This window comes from Bos grunniens, chromosome 29 (genome assembly GCF_055505025.1).
Source record: "Bos grunniens cultivar Pamir isolate PY7600 chromosome 29, Bosgru_T2T1.0, whole genome shotgun sequence".
In the NCBI taxonomy this organism is placed as follows: domain Eukaryota; kingdom Metazoa; phylum Chordata; class Mammalia; order Artiodactyla; family Bovidae; genus Bos; species Bos grunniens.
The window spans coordinates 24,738,267-24,754,397 of NC_141193.1; the positions used below are offsets into that span (position 1 = coordinate 24,738,267).

At 45.4% G+C, this 16,131-nt stretch overlaps 1 protein-coding gene across 1 annotated transcript; it reads right to left on the bottom strand.

Moving 5' to 3' along the window:
• Nucleotides 1-7,811: 7,811 nt before the first annotated feature.
• LOC147342399 (serum amyloid A-4 protein) lies at nt 7,812-15,465 on the bottom strand. Its single transcript, XM_086385108.1, has 4 exons — nt 15,316-15,465; nt 14,801-14,895; nt 8,499-8,637; nt 7,812-8,115 (listed from the first exon to the last, which is right to left on the bottom strand). Exons 1-4 carry the CDS (start codon nt 15,450-15,452, stop codon nt 7,956-7,958), a joined length of 531 nt encoding a protein of 176 aa, XP_086241234.1. The 5' UTR covers nt 15,453-15,465; the 3' UTR covers nt 7,812-7,955.
• Between the last annotated feature and the right edge of the window lie 666 nt (nt 15,466-16,131).

Sequence of the window (16,131 nt, forward strand, 5' to 3'; positions counted from 1 at the left end):
ACAGTGTTTAACCCTAAAAGAGGTACAGTCCTGAGAGAAAAAGAAATCATAGGGAAAACAAAAAGTCACAGTAGGATTATTAACAGATAGAATATGGAACATGAAATTACCGACGTCCTTTCCCTATTATTTTCCATCATGAATTTTTACTTGTGACTCTGACACATTTGTCAATTTTTATCTTATCATAATCTTTATGAATTCATGTGCATTATTTATGTGTATGTGTTTGCACATTTAGTGATGTTGTGGGTGTGTGTGTGTGTAGACAGAGAAGCATATATATGTAAACTACAGTGTAAATGGACATTTGCTGTTTTTCCTTATCTCACCCCCATGAGGATAGGAAGTAAGTTGCTGGTTTTCTTCACCACCATACTCAATGCCTAGGAAAAGCCTGGACACAGCCAGGCTTGATGAATCTTACTGAATGAACATCTTCAGCGAGGAAACTTGAACAATAAAAAATAAGCATAAAAACAAAAATAAAAGCAATACTAATTTCCTGAGCCTGGATGAGAGGGGGAGGGGCAGGAAGAACCTCTGTAGAAACTTTGTTTCCAGTCTATTATCTAAGTGGATGTAGACATATGAACACATAAAGGAAACAGGGTGGTATAATACTATCATTTTATGTTCTGCTTTTTCATTTCACAGCTCACCATGATAATGTTTGCATGTTACTACCCTTACCTGTCACAGTGGCAAAGCTGAAATTCAGATCTAGTCTGTGAGGATGGAGCCTTGAGATTCTTAGCCTCAGGTCATAGAGCTCACACTGCGTGTTTTGGCAAATAAACAAATAAATGTACGATATATTTTAATTCAATTCTCTTAAATACTGATTAGCTTAATCATAACTCTCCAGTGGAATGTTCCTCACGTGAGAGCACTGGTCTTGTCTGTCTCAGATCCCCAAGGCCTGGCCCAGCTCCTGCCTCCTACTGGGGGACCATGAGGTGGGAGTTGAAGAGTGAACAGAAGGAGGAAGGAGTTCTGTAGGCATCTTTACTGAAGGGTGAAGCGAGGTTTTTGCAGACTCCACGTGAGACTGTTTTGGATGGTCTAAGTCCACCCTGCAGAGAGTAAAGGAAGGTCTCAGTGCACTGGCTCCTCCCAGGTCGGATGGTTCAGGAACGAGGCACCCTGGGCAGCCTGAGTTCTGGTCCATTGCCCAGTTCTTTCAGGAAACATACGAGTGAGTCACTCACGGGAGATTTTGCAAACATGTTTTACACAGTGTGGTTTGACAGGACTCCACATGTAATAAATGTGTGTGTAAACCGAACACACTGTTCTCAGAGAGGACCTGGCTCTTCTTTCCCATAATCACAGATTTCGAAAAGTGACCCTGGGAAACTAGAGCATTGTGCAAGGGCTCCCTTGGCAGCCGGGTGTGAAAACAGGCTGCTGAGTGCTGCTGCGTTTCCATCACCCACAGCTGAGGACAGTGGCTCCGAGGACCCCACCCCTTAGAGGGCATCCAGCAAGCAGCGCCAGACCTCGTGAGCTCCCAAAGCCGAGGAAGAGGCAGCAGCGCTGGCTCCACCGTCAACACCGCCCCCTCCACCACCCCACCCCTGGTCCACGTAGGAGATGCCCGAGGAGGGGAGGGGAGACGCCAGGGCTGTCAGCCTCCCGGGGAGTGCAGCATTTGCGGAGGCAGGCGATTTCTGGCAATTGATTCAGGGTGCCAAGAAGAAAACAAAAATGCCTGTTCATCTCTCAGCCGGGTGCGTGCTCACTGCGGACACTACCAGCTCATTCTGATGCCCCTATCCAAGCAGAGGGCAGTGTGGCGAGTTCTCGAGAGAGTCTACATGTGTAGGAGCTGTGAATATTCTGGAAGTTTCTAAACATGGAGCACCCGTGCCAGTAGAGTTGAAAAGGCAGTGGTGGATTGTGACTAGGAAGGAGATGGGGTGAGTCTTTTCCCATCTGCCGTCTCTGCAGGAAGAGAAGAGGCCCCTGGTCATTCTGGGGGGTCCACTGGAATCTACTGGAAAGACCAGTGAGGTTACAGAAAATGCAGTGCTGGGCCAGGTGAGGTGACACCTCATTAGAACCCATGGTGATGAGGTGCACCATCATCAGAACCCATTGTGGATAACCTGCTCCTCTCTGGGAAGGTCCCCCATGGCTGAGGAGTGGTGTGAAACTGGACTCACCTCAGGAGCACCAGCATGCCCACCACCTCCTGGAGACCCTCACCTGGACAGAGAATATCAGCATCATTTAGAAGCACACCTAACCACAATGAGGCCAAATGGCTCTTCCCACCCTTATGCAAGATCTGGGAGGTGTGGTGGGAAGACACCTCAGAACTGGCCTTCTCTGCACACCTCGACATTGCTGGAACAGGAGGAATAGAGAAAGAGCTGTCTATACCCTCACCCTCCAAGTGCCTCCAGCTACAAATCTAGCCAACAACGAGGTTGGTAGTAGGGGAGGGGTGGAAAACATTAAAGCAGATAGAATACTGAAGCTTGAAACAGTGCTGCAGAGACTTATAATAAAAATGACCCAAATCATAAGGATCAAGATGAACGTTTGAAAAATCCTAGTGGAAAGCAGAGTTTGGAAAATAAATCCACTTGTTGTTAAAAGTCCCCTAAATTGAGAATCCTCTGTAAACTGGGTATATTAAGATAATACGTACTCTTGAAGAACCAGAGTGTTTTGAATCTGTGCATAGTAAGAGTTAGCCTTAGTTGCGATGCTGTCCAGACAACAGCCACTCTTTTCCACGTCCTCGCACCTTGCCCTCTGATTGCACTGCAGCACTGGGAACATGTGTCAGCATTGGACTTTGAACCTAGGAGGGGAGGCTAGGCAGGCAGTCCTCACATCACTATTACACTGCAAGAGAGTCTTGGACACAAGTTCATTACCCTAAATCCTCCAGTTATGAGATTAGCTTTTTTAGCTGTGTAGGTATTTCTTGTTTGCCCCACCAGTCACTCACTCACCATCCCACTTTCTACCCTGGCCTGTCCAGACTATATCACCTGAGCCCTTTTCTCTGGCCCTGGCTGGATTTGGACAACAGGGAACCTGGCCAGGAGCTGGGGAGAGAGGGGAGGGTTTTGTTTTTTGGTTTTTTTTTTTTGACTCAGTCCTACGGCTTCTTCAGGGAGGGATTGCCACAGACTGGCTGCGCCCCTCAATCAAAGGCACAACTCCTGTCAAGTGCCCCTCTCCACATGCTTCTCTGTGTCCCTGTCTCTGTCTCTCTCCTTCTCCCACCGCCCCCCACCCACAGAATCTGTAATCGCTCCCTCGTCTACCCCTACAGGACTAAGGGAGATTACACCAACCCCACCCCACTCCCACAGGTAATTTCTGTGTTGTGCTTAGTCGCTCAGTCGTGTCCAACTCTTTGCGACCCCATGGACTGTAGCCCACCAGGGTCCTCTGTCCATGGAATTCTCCAGGCAAGAATACTGGAGTGGGTAGCCTTTCCCTTCTCCAGGGGATCTTCTCAGCCCAGAGACTGAACCCAGGTCTACCCCATTGCAGGCAGATTCTTTACCAGCTGAGCCACAAGAGAAGCCCCAATTATTAGGAAGCACTTATGAAACGGTTGTCGTTGCTTTAGGATTAGTTTTTGTGTATACTTTCCTTTTTGCTTATACACAAGAGTGAAGTAAGATTAAAATCTAAGTCCAAAAGAACCCCTTCAAAATGTATAGAGTAAAAATTCATGGTGATAAGAAAACATTCTGTCTGAATTTAAATGGTAACATTTTTCTTGGTGGTATACAAATAGTAACACAGCTTTCAGTCTAAGGGTCTCAGTATCAGAGAACCAGTGTGTGCTTTTGCCTTTCTTTAGTCTCACAGTGTTCTCTGCTAATTTGCCCCTCAATAGTCAACACAGAACTTCAGACATTCAAAATATTTATTCCTTCTTCAAGACTTCTCATCAGCTACCGCAATGACTAATAATTTCTTGCATGTAGGATTCCTAATTTTCATATCTGTGAGGGATTGTGCAAAGCATCACTAGATTAAAATATTTTTCAGTTCAGTTCAGTCACTCAGTCACGTCCAGCTCTTTGCAACCCCATGGACTGCAGCACACCAGGCTTCCCTGTCCGTCACCAACTCCCAGAGTTTATTCAAACCCATGTCCATTGAGTCGGTGATGCCATCCAACCATCTCATCCTCTGTCGTCCCCTTCTCCTCCCACCGTTAATCTTTCCAGGCATCCAGGTCTTTTCAAATGAGTCAGTTCTTAGCATCAGGTGGCCAAAGTATTGGAGTTTCAGCTTCAGCATCAGTCTTTCCAATGAATATTCAGGACTGATTTCCTTTAGGATGGACTGGTTGGATCTTCATGCAGTGCAAGGGACTCTCAAGAGTCTTCTCCAACACCACAGTTAAAAAGCATCAATTCTTCAGCACTCAGCTTTCTTTATGGTCCAACTCTCACATCCATACATGACTATTTTTATGATGAAGTAAAATTATATCATTTTGGCTGGTATTTAGTATGTTATCAGTACAGATTTAGCTGTCACTTCAAAGTAACTCATCACCACATTCTCCACATCCAAATTTGTATCCAACATCCATACTTTCTACAGCTCTCAAACCCCTCTACCAGTTCTGACCTCTTTTGAACCCTACCTTTTCTCAGACTTCATTCATTCAACATATATTCATAAAGCAACTACTATGTTTGAGGCACTGTGACAGGCACTGTGGATGCAAGGATGACACACAGGAGGAGAGACATGCCTTTAGCCTTGCGTTTTCTATGTACTTGCTTTAAAAACAGACAAAAAACAGGTAAATACCCTGGAGTGTGACGAATCTCGGGGACAGTCACCTACATCAAGAGGAGCTACAATCAAATTCCCGCAGGTCCCATGTCCTGCATCTCAAATGTGCTGCTTCCCCAGCCCTACGCTTCACCTTCCTTCCTTCCGCAGAGCAAGAGAAGTTTCTGCTCCTCTGGGGGTCCACCATCCCTTGTGGCTTGATCCCCTGCCTCCTGCTTCCTCTGACTCTACTGTCCCTTCTTTAGCTTCTCCCTCTTTCTTAGTTCCTTCCTGTTTCTTAAAGCCAGTCTGACCTCCTTTGAAAGAAAAAATTTTACTAATAAAACAATACATGAATTCAAGTATTCATTTATTAATTTCCAATAAGCACTTGTTGAAATTCCATTATATGCAAGGACTGGGTATTCAGATATAAACAAAAAAGAAATGGTCACTTCTCTCACTGATTTTATAGAAAAAGGGATGAATGTGGACCAAAACAAAGTCCAAAAGAAGTCAGAAGAATAAACCAAAAAATTAGTAAAAGAATTTCACATGTTGAAATTGGCAAAAAGTACAGAATAACCAGAGTAGATCAGCCAGGGTGACCAGGAAGGCCTCTCTCAAGAAAGAGTGATCTCAGGAGAGCTCCACAGGTGAGAAACACACAGTCAGGTGAAGACCAAGCAGAAGAGTGTTCTGAGCAGAGAAAATGTCATATGCAAAGGTCCTGTGCCAAATAAAAGTTTGGCTTGTTGGTGAGATGAAGGGACAGGGAGCCTGGGAGGGTGTGGCATGAGATGATGCTGGAGGGTGGCCAGGGACAGCTCACACTAGATTACATTCTGAGGGAAATGGGAACCCAGGGAAGAATTTAAGCAGGGAAGAGACATGATCTGAATATAATTTGTATGCTAGACTGAGAGGTAGGGTTCTCTTTTACCCAGGACAGTTTCAGTTTACTCCTGCCATCCATGTATAGTCATCAATAAGGCCCTTTTCCTCAGTGGAAAGTGAATTGGTTTAGATGAAAAATTATACAGTCAACTTAAGCAGAGGGGAAAACCATGAAGATGTGGAGACTAGATAGACAGCTGTTGCAGAAACCCAGGTGAGAAATGGTGTGGCCAGGAGCATGGAGATGCATATGAGAGCAGGCTGACGGACTAGAGATGAATTTTGGAAGTTGAATCACAGGACTTGTTAGTGGACTGGGTGTGGGGTAAAGGGAAGAGAAGCATCAAGGACATGCCTCAATTTCTGGGCTGAGCAACAGAAGGAACAATGATGTCATCTACTGAAATGGAGAGGCCTGAGGGTGAAGAGTTCTGGAGGCAGATGAGAGTTCCCTTTGGGACACACCAAGTGTGAGATCTCTGGAAGCCATCCAAGCAGAGGTGTCTATAAACACAGATCTGGGAAATCAGGTTCTGAGCAGGGAGGTATCCTTTCAGAGCCATCAGCATATAGATACTATTTGGTACACTTGTTGGGGAGAATATAGACACAAAAAGTGAAAAAAAAAAGTAAGAATCCAGAACCAAGTCTGAAGCACCCTTAGGGTTTGGGGAGATGAAAAGACTCAGCTAAGGAGATAAAGGAAATTAAAGGGAAACAAAAGGAGGGTAAACAAAAGCCAAGAGAGAACCTACCAGAAAGGAGGGAGAAGACAACTGTGCTGAGCATGTCTCAGAGCCTTCCTAATATGAAAAAGGAACTTGTCAGTTAGCACCATGGAGGTCAGCGGTGACCAGAGCTGTTTTGCTGAGCGGTGGGGACAGAGGTCAGGCTGGTGTGGGTTCTAGTGTGAGTCAGAAGTGAGGAAGCAGAACATGCAGGTGAGCACACTTTCAAGTTTGAAGACAAAAGGAAGAGAAAAATGCTCAAGAGTGAGAACTAATGTGGACTGAAGTCTGGGTTTTCAATGTGGGAATTTATTAAGGAAGCAGATACCAAGGGTAAGGAGTCTGCAAGGCACTGTTCGCATGAGGAGAACAAGCTATGGTGTGTCTGTAACCAGTCAGGCATCTCTTGGGCACAAGGGCTCTCATGCTGGAGATCCGTGGAGGAGAGAGTCCCCGCCTCTGAAACTCTCGGTCTTAAAAACACATCCCTGCTCTCCTGGAGTCAGACACACCAGCCTGCAGTCCTGGCTGCTCACCTACTACAGGTGTGACCTGGAGCAAGGTCCAGATCACTTATCTCCAAGCCTCATTTCTTCAACTGAGACCTGCAAAGCCTTTGTGGTAAATCAAATAACACGTGTAGAGTTAGAACATTTACAATGAAAGAAAATGACTCAGCTTCGCACACCCCAGCAGAGTTTGGCTCGCCATCAGTCCGTGCTTCTGAGGAGGCTTGTCTTAAACTGCATTGGAAGTGTGTATCCACATAACTGACATTCACCCTAGAAGTGAAAATAGCATTTTGTTTGACCCAAAGATAGTGAGGATAAAGGTAAGGGAAACTCATCTGAGAATGATTTCTTAGATAAAATGAGCTGAGACCAGTTAACAGTTGAGTCAGGGGTAGGCTCTGGTGTTGATGAGAAATAACTGGAGTCTAAGATGCAGTTTCCAGGACAGGTGTCATGGGACTCGTCTTCCCAAAGCAAATGTGCCTTCTTGATTTGGGAAGAGATCCCTGGGGATAAGGCCTGGCGTGAGGTGGGTCAGGATGCAACCAGCTGGGCAGTGGAGAGTAGGGACACAGAGAGGCCTGAGGCAGCAACACAGTGACTGGGGCGGAAGAAGTGGGGATGGGGCTGCCCAGGCGTGTGCCAGGGTCAGGCCCCAGCCACTGAGGAGCCCAGCGTGATGGCCAGTGCTCTCCCAGCGCAGGCTTACTCAGGAGGAGAAATGGGGTTCTGAGAGTCCCGGGGCTCAATGGGGTCGTGTGAGCACAGGGCAGGGTCCAGGTCGCCAGGGATTCCTGGGGCCCTGCGGTCACAGGCTCGTCCTCCCCAGAGCTTTAACTGTCCATATGGTGCCAGCAGGCCTTTCTCCCCAGAGTCTGACTCGAAGACTCCAGCTTCCATCAACATGTTCAGTTCCACAAACATTTATTGGGCACCTCTGGGTACCTGTCTCAGTTCCTGGGGTGACAGAGCTCAGTGACACTATTTCCCTGTTTTTGGAGAAGCGTGGTGTGGCTCATAGCCTCGTCCCTCCAGAACAGAGGGAGCAGGATCAGTATTTCTTCGGCAGGCCCGCAGGTCTGAAGTGATCTGGGTCTTGGCCACTCCGGCCCCATTCCTCAGCTCTCCGGTTAGACACCTGGTCCTCCAACCCATAGCTGTCTCCAAGGTAAATCTGGTATAAGAATCCTTGAAGGTACTCCCCGACATTGCTGGAAGGAAGGGAGACAGGAGAATTTCAGCTGGGTCGCTTGAGACAGCTTTGTCCTCTGACTCCTTTCTCCTCTTGCAGACAGAGAAGTGTGTTTGAGAGGAGGCTAGAAAAGCCCATCCTCAGGAAGGAGGGCTAAAATACACACCCTATTGGGCAAAGCCCTGGTTACTGGTTCTTCGAATACCCTGAATCAGGCTTCTTTAGTGACTCCTCGCTTTCTCCTTGGCAGTGAGGGGAGACACCTCCGCACCCATATCCTGCCCTGGCTCTGCTGGCCATGCAGGTGCCGAGAGCGGGGGCAGGAGGAAGATGGGCCACAGAGCCCCCTGACTCTCTGGAAACAGACAGGCGCCGCTCAGCGCCCTCAGGACCCCCTGTTACCTGATTATTTTTGCAGCCCAGACACCGCCAGGGCCCCTTTGAGCAGCCTCGTAGTTCCCTCGAGCGCGGAAGTATCTGCCTGAATTCTGGACATTGGCGTTTCTCATGTCCCAGTAGGCTCTCCACAAGTCCGAAGCCCCTGTCAGGAGACAAAACAACAACAGTAACATGGGGACATGTTGGAGAAGTCGGGGGATAAGAATTCTCCCCTACTTTTCAGATTTTGACTCTTGACAAAGTGATCCTTTGAAATCCTAGATTGAGATGCATAGTCCTTACTGTGGATCGGATCCCGGTGTAACTGTAAGGCAAGCCCTTTACAGTTCGATTGAATTGGGTGGGACTGTGGTGCTCTGGAAATGGCAACCCACTCCAGTGTTCTTGCCTGGAGAATCCCAGGGACGGAGGAGCCTGGTAGGCTGCAGTCTAGGGTCGCTAAGAGGCAGACACGACTGAGCGACTTCACTTTCACTTTTCACTTTCATGCATTGGAGAAGGAAATGGCAACCCACTCCAGTATTCTTGCCTGGAGAATCCCAGGGACAGGGGAGCCTGGTGGGCTGCCGTCCATGGGGTCGCACAGAGTCGGACACGACTAAAGCGACTTAGCAGCAGCAGCAGCAGCAGCAGCAAGGAATAAAATATTCTTTACTATGTGCAGAGAAACTTCGCAGTGGCCCCCCAAAACTCTTTTTAAAAACTGATATTCAGGATTTCCCTGGTGGTGCAGGGATTGGAGTCCACCTGCCAACACAGGGGACATGGGTTTGATCTCTAGTCTGGGAGGATTTCACATGCCACGGAGCAACTACACACACCACATGCCTGAACTACTGAGCCCACGCTCTAGAGCCCACAAGCCACAGCTCCTGAGTCTGTGTGCCTGGAGCCTGTGCTCAGCAACAAGAGAAGCTGCCGCAATGAGAAGCCTGTGCTCTGCAATGAAGAGTAGCCCCCACTCGCTGTAGAGAAAGCCCTCATGCAACAGTGAAGGCCCGGCGCAACCAAAATAAGTAAATAACTTTTAAAAACTGATATTCAAATAAAACAGGTGAAGAACAAGGACCTACCATGCAGTACCTGCGTGTGTGTTCAGTAGTGTCCGACTCTTTGTGACCCTATGGACTGTAGCCCTGTGAACTGTAGCCCATCAGGCTCCTCCGTCCATGGGGTTTCCCAGGCAAGAATACTGGAGAGGGTTGCCACTTCCTCCTCCAGGGGATCTTCCCGAGCCAGGGATAGAACCTGCGTCTCTTGTGTCTCCTGCATTGGCAGGTGGATTCTTTACCACTGAGCCACATGGGAAGTCCCACTATATAGCACAGGGGACTATATTCAATATACTGTAAAACCTATAATGGAAAAGAATCTGAAAAGGAATATATATACACACACACACTACTGAATCACTTTGCTATATACCTGAAACACTATAAATCGACTATACTTCAATAAAAATAAATAAAAAAAATTTTAATGGAAATCTTTTTTTAAAAAAACCTGGTATTCAGAGAATACAATGAAAAAGAAAGAATAGCACATGAGTTCAAAATCAGAAAGACTGAATTTGTCAAATATCAAGACAAAAATTATAAAGAATTCAGTTGCAAAATTAATAGCATCACCTCCAGTCCTGCATAAGGATCTTAAATGTCAGCACTCCATTGTAACAATTAAAAAGCTGAACAGATTGAAAATGCAGCAACTCTTCTTGGATCCATAAGAGGGGGAGGACACAGGGCATAGCATTGCTTCCAAGGCTGGAGAGACAAACAGACCGACATAGAGAAAGGAGGCCTTTTGGACCAGAAACTCAGGAGCAGAAACCGGTGAGCGAACCTGTGCTGAAGGTAGAAAGACCCAAACCAGAACTGACAAGTTGCAGGAGGTTCTGTGGAGACAACTCTGAGACTAAAACCTCCTGGGGGGCCCAGCTATTATTGGGCCCCATAATATTGTGACAGTTACCTTCAAGAGCTCAACCAGATTCTCACAGAAAATATTGTTTAAAAATTTCCAACCATTTCACGCCAGTCAGAATGGCTGCAATCCAAAAGTCTACAAGCAATAAATGCTGGAGAGGGTGTGGAGAAAAGGGAACCCTCTTACACTGTTGGTGGGAATGCAAACTAGTACAGCCACTATGGAGAACAGTGTGGGGATTCCTTAAAAAACTGGAAATAGAACTGCCATATGACCCAGCAATCCCACTGATGGGCATACACACCAAGGAAACCAGAATTGAAAGAGACATGTGTACCCCAATGTTCATCACAACATTGTTTATAATATCCAGGACATGGAAGCAACCTAGATGTCCATCAGCAGACGAATGGATAAGAAAGCTGTGGTACATATACACAATGGAGTGTTACTCAGCCATTAAAAAGAATATATTTGAATCAGTTCTAATGAGGTGGATGAAACTGGAGCCTATTATACAGAACGAAGTAAGCCAGAAGAGAAAAACACCAATACAGTATACTAACGCATATATATGGAATCTAGAAAGATGGTAATGATAACTGTGTATGCGAGACAGCAAAAGAGACACAGATGTATAGAACAGTCTTTTGGACTCTGTGGGAAAGGGCAAGGGTGGAATGATTTGGAAGAATGGCATTGAAACAAGTATATTATATGTGAAATGGATCACCAGTCCAGGTTCAATGCATGAGACAGAGTGCTCAGGGCTGGTGCACTGGGATGACCCTGAGGGATGGGCTGGGGAGGGAGGTGGGAGGGGGGTTCAGGATGGCGAACACAAGTACACCCATAGTGGATCCATGTCAATGTATGGCAAAACCACTACAATACTGTAAAGTAATTAGCCTCCAATTAAAATAAATAAATTTATATTTTAAAAAATTTCCCTTGGGCTGCTGCTCACAGGAGAGGAAAAGGAACCATTTTGAAACATGCCAGAGTTCTCTGTTCTCAGTAGGCCTCCCTCAGAAAACTCTGTATTATCAGAATCTAAGTGACCTGGGGAAAGGAAATAACCAGCTCCAGCCCACTCCTGCCATCCTGCCCCAGTTGAAGGGTAGAAAAAGCCAGAAATACCTGTGAGGTTCACAGTCCAGAGCCACGGGCTCGTCAAAAACTACTGAGATCTCATCATAGGACTGGGCTTCCCAGGCGGTGCTAGTGGTAAAGAACCCACCTGACAATGCAGGGGACATAAGAGACAGGGGTCGATCCCTGAGTTGGGAAGATCCCTGGAGGAGGGCATGGCAACCCACTCCAGTGTTCTTGCCTATTAGAATCCATGGACAGAGGAGCCTGCAGGCTACAGTCCATGGGGTTGCAAAGAATCAGACACGACTGAAGCAACTTAGCACATGGCACACAGTAATGCTTCCCCAATCTCCAGATGACTAAAGGCAGCCTATTTAGAGCAGTTCCTTCTATCATGTACATCAAGTCTGGTTCTTAAGAAAAAATTACAAAGCATACCAAAAGGCAAACAACACAGTTAAAAGAGCCATGGAAGGCATCGGAACCAGGCCTGGTAGGGATGTTGGAATTACCAGACTGGGAATTTAAAACACCTATGATTAATACTCTAAGAGATCAAAAGACAAAGTAGTCAACATGCAAGAATGGATGGGTAATGTAAGCAGAGAGATAGAATTGCTAAGAAAGAAAAAACTAATGCTAGAGATGAAAAAAACATGGAAGCAACCTAGATGTCCATCAGCAGAGGAATGGATAAGAAAGCTGTGGTACATATACACAATGGGGTATTACTCAGCCATTAAAAAGAAGACATTTGAATCAGTTCTAATGAGGTGGATGAAACTGGAGCCTATTATACAGAGTGAAGTAAGCCAGAAAGAAAAACACCAATACAGTATACTAACGCATATATATGAAATTTAGAAAGATGGTAACGATAACCCTGTATGCGAGACAGCAAAAGAGACACAGGTGTATAGAACAGTCTTTTGGACTCTATGGGAGAGGGAGAAGTTGGGATGATTTGGGAGAATGGCACTGAAACATGTATAATATCATATATGAAATGAATCGCCAGTTCAGGTTCGATACAGGATGCTTGGGGCTGGTGCACTGGGATGACTCGGAGGGATGGTACAGGGAGGGAGGTGGGAGGGGGGTTCAGGATGGGGAACATGTGTACGTCTGTGACAGATTCATGTTGATGTGTGGCAGAACCAATACAATATTGTAAAGTAAAAAAAATTTTTTTAATTAAAAAAACACCATAACAGAAATAAGGAATGCATTCTGTTGGCTTATTGGCAGAATAGACACGGTTGAGAAAAGAATCTCCACGACAGAAGATATCTCATTAGAATACTCAAAAATCAAAGGGCAGAGAATGAAGATTGCCAAAACCAGGACAGAATACACAAGCACCATGGTGTCTTAAAAAGAAATCTTTTGATCTCTTAGAGTATTAAGACACAACGACAAAAGGTATAACATATGTGTGTGGGATAACCAGAAGGAAAGAAACAGAGAAAGGAAGACAGGAAATATTTGAAATGATAATGACCTAGAAGTCCCCAAATTAATGTCAGACATGAACCACAGACCCAGGAAGCTCAGAAAACACCAAGCAGAATGAAAAAAAGAAACCCTTAAAACCTCCCCTGCAAAAAATCTACACTTGGGCATATACAGAAAATCAATGATTTTTTTTAAAAAATTCTGAAAGAAGTCAAAAGAAAACAAAAGATACCTATAGAAGAACAAAGACAAGAATTACATGACTTCTCCTTAGAACTCATGCAAACAAAAGAGAATAGAGCGAAATATTTAGTGCTGAGAGAAAAACCACCAACCTAAAATTCTGTACCCTGTGAAGTTACACTTTAAAAGTGAAGGAGAAAGAAAGACTTTCTCAAAAAATTAAGGAAATTTGTTGGCAATAGACCTGCCTTGAAAGAAATGCTAAAAGATGTTCTTCAGAGAGAAGGAAAATAGTACAGGTCAGAAACTCAGATGTACATAAAAAAGGAAGAGCACTGAAGAAGAAATACTGAAAATAAAACAAAATTAAGAACAATACATGCAGATCAAAGTATTGCAACAATTGACCACATCATTTTCTTGTTTTAACAAGTAGCCAATAAGCTTCATTTCCCATCAAGAATGGCAGGTTGGGGGCTTCCCTGGTGGTCCAGTGGTTAGGAATCTGCCTGCCAATGCAGGGGACACATAGTCCCCACAAGTATCCCTGGTCCGGGGAGATCCCACATACCTCAGAGCAACTAAGCCCCTGTGTCACAATTACCGAAGCATACGCACCTACAGCCTACACACCTACAGCCTACGCACCTACAGCCTACGCACCTACAGCCTATGCACCTACAGCCTACGCACCTACAGCCTACACACCTACAGCCTATACACCTACAGCCTATGCACCTACAGCCTGCGCACCTACAGCCTACGCACCTACAGCCTGCACTCTGCAACAAGAGAAGCCACCACCACGAGAAAACCTGCACACTGCAGCAAAGAGGAGCCCCCCACCCCTCACCACAGCTAGAGAAAGCCTGTACAGCAACAAAGACACATCACAGCCAAAATAAGTAAACCAATAAATCTTTAAGAATAATTATAAAAGAATGGCAGATTAGGTTTGCTTCCTGGCTTTATCTCAGTCCTAACACGGCAGATCAGTGGGAATTTGCTCTTTTTATTGTGTGGATAGGCTTTAGGGCTTGATTTCCATGAGCTCTGCCTTGCAACCATTGGCCGTTTGCTTGGGTACAGAATGGGATCTTCCTTCCAAGCACAGGTCTTCTCTTTCCCAGGCACCCTCTCTCCCCAGAGTAGGGCATGACGTTTATTCAGGTCACCCTTTCCCTGGACATTCCACCCTTGGGGACATACCAAGTTCACAGGTAAACTTCAAGACTGGAAAAATTTGAGTTATGAGTCCCCACAAGTATTCTTGCCCAGGAAATCCCATGGACAGGGGAACCTGGCAGGCTGCAGTCCATGCGGTTGCAAAAGAGTTGGAGATGACTTAGCAACTAAACAGCGACAAGGAGCTCACCCCTTGGAAGTCCTGGCTGCCTTGGAAGTCCTACTCGCTGCCCACTACCATCAAGGACAGGCTGGGTTCAAAGCATCTTTGACCTGGGGTCTGGAGAAGCCCGTGGTGGGTGCTGAGTCAGACCAGCATGGAAGGAGAAACCCTCCAGCTCTCACCCATTTGTGGTTTTTCAAAGGAGTAGCCACATCTGACAGGTGTGTGGTGTGTGGCCTCTGCTCAGAGTGAATCCTGGGGTCAGCTGGGTGTGCCCTTCATCCTCTGGGGCTCTTACCTTGCACAGCCTCCTTGAAGAATGAATACCAGCTGTCACCGGTGACTCCCATGATCAAGGTACAGAAAAGAATGCCTATTAAAAGCTTCATTGTGCTGATGTGAAAGAAAGAGAAGGTCAGAGATGCACAACTATGATATATAAGATAGACATATGTTTTGCGATTTTGAATTTCAAAGATAGCTTAGTTCCCAATTCCCATTTACTCTTTTTAGAATTATTACTATAGGAAAACTTGAAGTAGGTTTTAGGAAGAAGCATAAACCCTTAATTCTCAGTCCAGATCTCTAGAAAGACTAAGAGGGTTCTACCAGTGTTTTATTTGTTCGTGGCCAATCTGTCATCCAGTAAAGAAGAATAAAGTAGATTCATAACCTTTCCTGAGGTCCTGCTCTGCCCAGCAGACCCAATAATGAGTAGAAAACACTTCTCCCCAACTGAAATTTATCAATTATGGGAGAAAAGGCTCTCCAAATAGAAAAACAACAGAATTACTCCCCAGAAGAGAGTCTCACCTGTGTCCTTTCTCCAGCTGAAATTCAGTAGTTGGTATCTCTCCTGGCTTTGGTGTTAGTGGGCAGAGAGGTCTTAAATCCAGTGTGCACTGGTGATGTCCCTCTTGCTCAATTCTTCTGTGTAAACAAATTAGCATATTGAATAATAGCATTTCCTTATTCTCAAGCAGCTTTTTTCAAATGAGTCATTAAAGACATTTGTGTTCTGGCAGTTTTTCCTAATTGACTTATTCTATTTTTAGTTGTATTTGAACAGAAGAGAGTTGTATTTGAAGAATCAAGTGTGGGAGGACATGGGTTCTTCTCCACTTTACTCCCTTCTCATCCCTGTTTGGAAAAGGATCTCCCCCCACCCCCAACAAGATTACACATCGGTATTATGCTGTTAAGAGGTGATCAATATGATTAGCAAAGGAAATGTTTACTTCTCTCTTGGGATTTCTGTCAAAGGTATGTGAGGACACAGGACAAGCAAGATTTGTCAACTCCACCAGCAATGATATGAGGTAATGATTAATGATTCTGGGAGAACAGAAGGAACGGCATGAAGTAGGGTAGAAACCTGTACTGTATCAAGGTACTGTACTGTATCCTCGATACAGATTAAAACCAGTACCCTCGAGGCAGTACCCTCGATACAGATTAAAACAAAAAAAAACAAAAAGATCTGTGTGTGTGTGTGTGTGTGTACATCCCTTTCATACAAATATACATTGTTTTGTACTCTTTTAACTTAATATATCTTGGAGGTCCTCCATGGGTTTTGCTTTTTTAAAAAAAAAATAGCTACACAGCATTCTATTGTATGGATGGACC